Source organism: Megascapheus bottae, chromosome 10 (genome assembly GCF_031878675.1).
Source record: "Megascapheus bottae isolate mThoBot1 chromosome 10, mThoBot2.hap1, whole genome shotgun sequence".
Lineage (NCBI taxonomy): Eukaryota > Metazoa > Chordata > Mammalia > Rodentia > Geomyidae > Megascapheus > Megascapheus bottae.
Window position 1 is genome coordinate 40,055,672 of NC_143518.1, and position 4,814 is coordinate 40,060,485.

General features: G+C 44.9%; 1 protein-coding gene across 1 annotated transcript; it reads right to left on the reverse strand.

Moving 5' to 3' along the window:
* Positions 1–4,215: 4,215 nt before the first annotated feature.
* Positions 4,216–4,566, reverse strand: Prr9 (proline rich 9). Its single transcript, XM_090339880.1, has one exon. It carries the CDS (start codon positions 4,564–4,566, stop codon positions 4,216–4,218), a length of 351 nt encoding a protein of 116 aa, XP_090196006.1.
* Positions 4,567–4,814: the final 248 nt, after the last annotated feature.

Genomic DNA, 4,814 nt, shown 5'->3' on the forward strand with positions numbered 1-4,814 from the left:
CATGGGATTTGGAAGCATTGAGGAATTCCACTGTGTGCTTAAGGCTAAAGGTAAAAAGATATTAAGTTAGGTGCTAGTGGTTCACACCTGTAATCCTAGTTAGTCAGGAAGCCGAGATCTGGATATCATGGTTCAAAGACAGCCTGGGTAGGAAAGTTCATGACTCTTATCTCCAATTAATCAATAAAAATCTGTAAACGAAGCTGTGGCACAAGTAGTCAGTGTCAGCCTTGAGCAAAACGCCAGGGACAGTGCCTAGACTGTGAGTTCAAGACCCAGTACCCCTTCCCCCCACAATAGCAAAACTCCAAATATGGGAACCACTTGTTATCATTTATTGTTCTCCTTCCTTTTCTTTTTTAAAGTTTCAAGTCAGGGTGATAAGGTCTACCGGTCTCCAGGAATTTGCCCCCCCCAAAGAATGTCCCATGAGTGTTATAGACACCAATGGGCATCCTGCTTCTGAGCCTCTAAGTTTCTCCTTTTTTAGAAGGAGAATTGCTCCTTAGTCCCAGTTCTGCCCAAGAGTTAGAGTTGTACAAGTGTCAGCGTAATGGAGATTATGAGACCTGGTTGTCACCCCCTCACTCTGCACCTCCAGTTCAGGGGGTACATGCAGTGTGTTCACAGGAAGCTCCAGTCACCACTAAATTAAGCTCAGTGGAAGAAAGCCAGAACTGAGCCAGACTTCATAACTTCAGTCCATGGGTTCTAACTCTGTCTTGTCACTTCACAGAAATTGAAGTCCTACCTCACAAAAGTACATCAGACATTTGAGGACAACTATCATGTTCCCTAAATGTTCCTTGTCTAGTCTAAAATGTTTCAAGAACTGCAGATGGGACATGGCTGGTGTTCTCTGCTCCGCCTGCTCCGCTACATCTTCCTAGGTCTTGGGATCCAGATCCAGTGCCTTGCCACAAGGGTTTTCCCACAGCTGTCTTTGAATGGATGGGTCATTTGTGTTGCCCTTCTTTGAGCTTTGATCAGTTTTCATTCCCCCCTGGAAATGTGAAGCTCATAGATAGGTCTACTATGGTTACATACTGAGTTAACTGTCATCTAGCATCCCTATCAGAGGCTAGACATGTTCTTACTGAAAGGGAAGCCGAACACTTTGAAAGTGCTTTAAGGATTCCTTTAAGAATATACCTTTGAGATGAGCCAAAGGCCTGGTCCAGGCTCTTGAAGACTCATTGAGTGTCTAAACTCTCCTTCCTTTCTTTCTTTCTTTCCTTCTTTCTTCCTTCCTTCCTTTCTCTTTCTTCCTTTCTCTTTCTTTCTTTCTTTCTTTCTTTCTTTCTTTCTTTCTTTCTTTCTTTCTTTCTTTCTTTGCATTATATAAGCAATGGATGTTTTTGATTATGTCTTTTATTCTTTTCAGAAAGACTTGAGCAGCCTGGTGTGGTGGTAGGTCACACACATAATCCTAGCTACTCCAGAGGTTAAGATCTGAGGATCAAGGTTCAAAGCCAGCCTGGGCACTAAAGAACTTGAGACTTTTATCTCCACTTAATCACTAGAAAATGAGAAGTGGGGCTTGGCTCAAGGAGTAGGTAGCCACGATCTGAAGAGCTCGGGGATAGTGCTTAGGCCCAGAGTTCAAGTCTCATGACTGACAAAAGGTAAGAAAGAAAGAAAGGAAGAAAGAAGGAAGGAAAGAAAGAGAAAGGCTTGAGCATAGATGTAGACAGTTGGGGGCATCTGGCTATAGTATGCTTTGTCTTAGCTGCCCCTTCGGATGTTTTGTGGCTGTGGCCTGATGGGGCTTGGGTCAGAGCGCTGTGAGCATGAGGGGAGACAGAGTTTCCCATCACAGCTAGATGAAGCCCTGGTGGCTGCTTGGCGTCTACAGTCTGTACCTGCTGAGATTGTCCCTGTAAATCATTATGTGTTTCCTCTATCTGATATGGTAGAAGCATCTCTGCTCATTCATCCCAGACTTCCTTTCCTTGTGTGGGTGTGTGATCTTGGACTCTAATGTAGGCATACTTTCAGGATCAGAGAACAAAGACATTTCTTGGTCTTGAACCAACTTAGAGAAGTGTCTGTGACCTTTGTTGATTTTCTAATAGAAGCTTTGTGGCTTTGAAGACCTTTCTAGAGTCTCTACAGGCTGCAGTCCTGCGGAACAGGGCTGGAAAATGAGTAAAACCTATTCACAAGCCAGGGAGGCATACTTCTTGTATGATTCAGCACTGTGATTCAGAAATCTGGAGGTGTTCAGAACTATTCAGGAGGTTTTTGGAAAGATGCCCTGGGTGGTAAAGTTTGCAGAGAAGAGCTCCCAGGTCTTCACAGGACCCTGGTCATCAGTACCATCTATCTAGAATCTGGCACAGTGCCTGGCACTTGGCTAATCATCAGGGAGTCCTTGTTAGATGGATGAATGAACTGATAAGAAAGTAGTTTCTGAAATTCTATTCTGTGTACCCAATGCATTCCAGATTACCAGGCAACTAAAGAGCTCTCTTTAGGAGCCAGACTAACTAGAGTTAAATCTGACTCTATCACTCACAGGCTTTATAGGGTCAGACATGTTCTTTAACAAAAGAGCTGCTGAGTTAGGATTCCTTCAAGAATGCTGCAGAGCCCAGGGCCTGGTGCAGGCCATCTGTAGAGTCAGTAAATGCCTGATGACTCTATGTTGCCTTTCACAATCTTCCCCTAAAATTTGCCACGATTTATTTTTAACCTAGAAAACTGGCAAGATTGATCCAACATAATCTTAGTGTTAGAAGGCCTCAAACATCTGAGATATGGGCTCCACAGAGCCATCGAAGAGAGGGGGTTCTGGCCATAGGCTTCCTCCCTCACATGACTGAGGCGGGAGGAGGCCTCGGGAAATGGGTAAGGAGTCTCTTCACTCCTCAGAGGGCTGACCCTGGGTATGACATCTCTTGGACCTTGGTCAATCTTCAGGACACTGCTGAGGAGGAAGATTTTGACTCTGACAGGACAGTCCTGCACCTCCTAACTCCTCTGACACAAGCCAAGTCTCTGGCCATATTTCTTCTGCAGGTGGAGAATTACCAGGATGCAATCAGGTTACCCAGGATGCTTGGATTTCCTGAAATCTGGCCAGATGGAAAGGCAGATACATTTGCTCCATGAGTCTGTGTTCAACATAGAGGCATGTTGAGTGTTTGTCCAAAGTGGATGCTATGCCTGCAGCTAGCTGTTCTGGGTGGATTTGGGACACCTCTTCCACATAAGCCCTCCTCCCCATTTCTGTTCTTTCCTATGGAAGAGATAAGGATAAGAGAGGAAAGATGCTGTAGCAGAAAGAATATGGGCCTGAAATTCAGAGTATGAATTGGTCCCAGCCTTTTCTGATTGTAAATGGAGGTAGTCCAGGTAGATCTGAGGAGGTGATGCTGTGTTTTAGGTGGTGGAGAGGAAAGAACACACATCCCATTAAATATCAGGCTTAGAATCAGCTTTATTTGGCATTTTTTTACCTTCACCAGAGAGGATAAGGTGAGGAAGATGAAGAGCAGACCAACTCATATCACAGAGATGCAAATAACATTTGTAAAGAATGCAGACCATAGTCCATGCAGCATGAAGGACTCAAAGTAGACCATCCCAGGAGCACAAAGACGAACAAAGATTCTACCCTGTATTTTCCTCATCTGTTGTTTTGATTCAGTCATTTGTACAGTTTTTATTTTACAAAAAACACACCCAACATTCCAGTGTCCAATTATCTACTGTTAGGATGCAGAGACAAAATGTCAATTAAAAATCTTTTTGTACCACCACTAACCTCTTCTTTGAACACCCATGGTGGTGGTGGTAGTGATGAAACATACAAAGTCCATCAGATTTATAATTTTTGGAGATGAAAACTAGAATTGGACACTCAGAGAGACGAATGAAGACAGTCTTACTCCATCAGTTACCGGAGATGGGCACTCTTCTGCCCTGAGAAACCTGTTCTAGGCTTTGGTGAGCTCTCTTCATAAACAAACTGTGCCTATGTTTGAAGCCTCCCACCAGACAGCAGAGAACATGTCTTATTCATAGAAGTTGATGAGATACAGAGAACTCTCCTCAGAGACACAGGCCACGTCCTGAAATATCGAGGAAGCCACAAGGCAAGAAAGTACACGGTACACAGAGATACTTGCAGGAAAAGGTTGTCAGAGCAAGAGCCTGGGTTGGGTTTTTATCTGTTGGCCACCTTCTTGACCTCAGATGGCATAGGAACAGCTACTTTCCCTTTCCAGGGGTTGAGCACGTTTCTTGGGCTTTCGGTGGGCACGCCTCCACGCATTTTGTTTGGGCCAGCTCCTGGCATGGCTCTGCACACTGAGGCAGGGTTTGATCTTGGCATGAAGGTAGACATGGATCTTGACCTTGCTGTGGGCAGTTTCCTTGGTTTGACTCTGGGAACTGAGGAAGGCTTGCCTCCTGAACTTGTGGCAAGCACTCATTTTGACAGGGGTCCTGGGCCTGAGGGAGACATGCCTCTTTAGCTTGTGCCTGGCACTGCTCCTGGGTCTTTTGAAGACATGGAGGTGGCACGCATGGCTGCTTGCATTGTTGATCACTGAAAGACATCCTTGCACAATTTGCAGAACCTGAAACGAACACAAGATTTGAGACACTGTAGATTAAAAGCATCAGGCTGGGAACTGGGCATACAGGGCTGAGGGAGGGGAGAGATGAAGAGATGATTAATCCCAAGAATTCGTTTCTCTGCTAGTTCTTATCTCTTTCTTTCTACCCTTCCTCAGCCCCATTGGACACCTGTCTCTAGTGAGTATGTATTCATCTAGATTGCTAGAGTTCCAAACCTCATGTCCTAT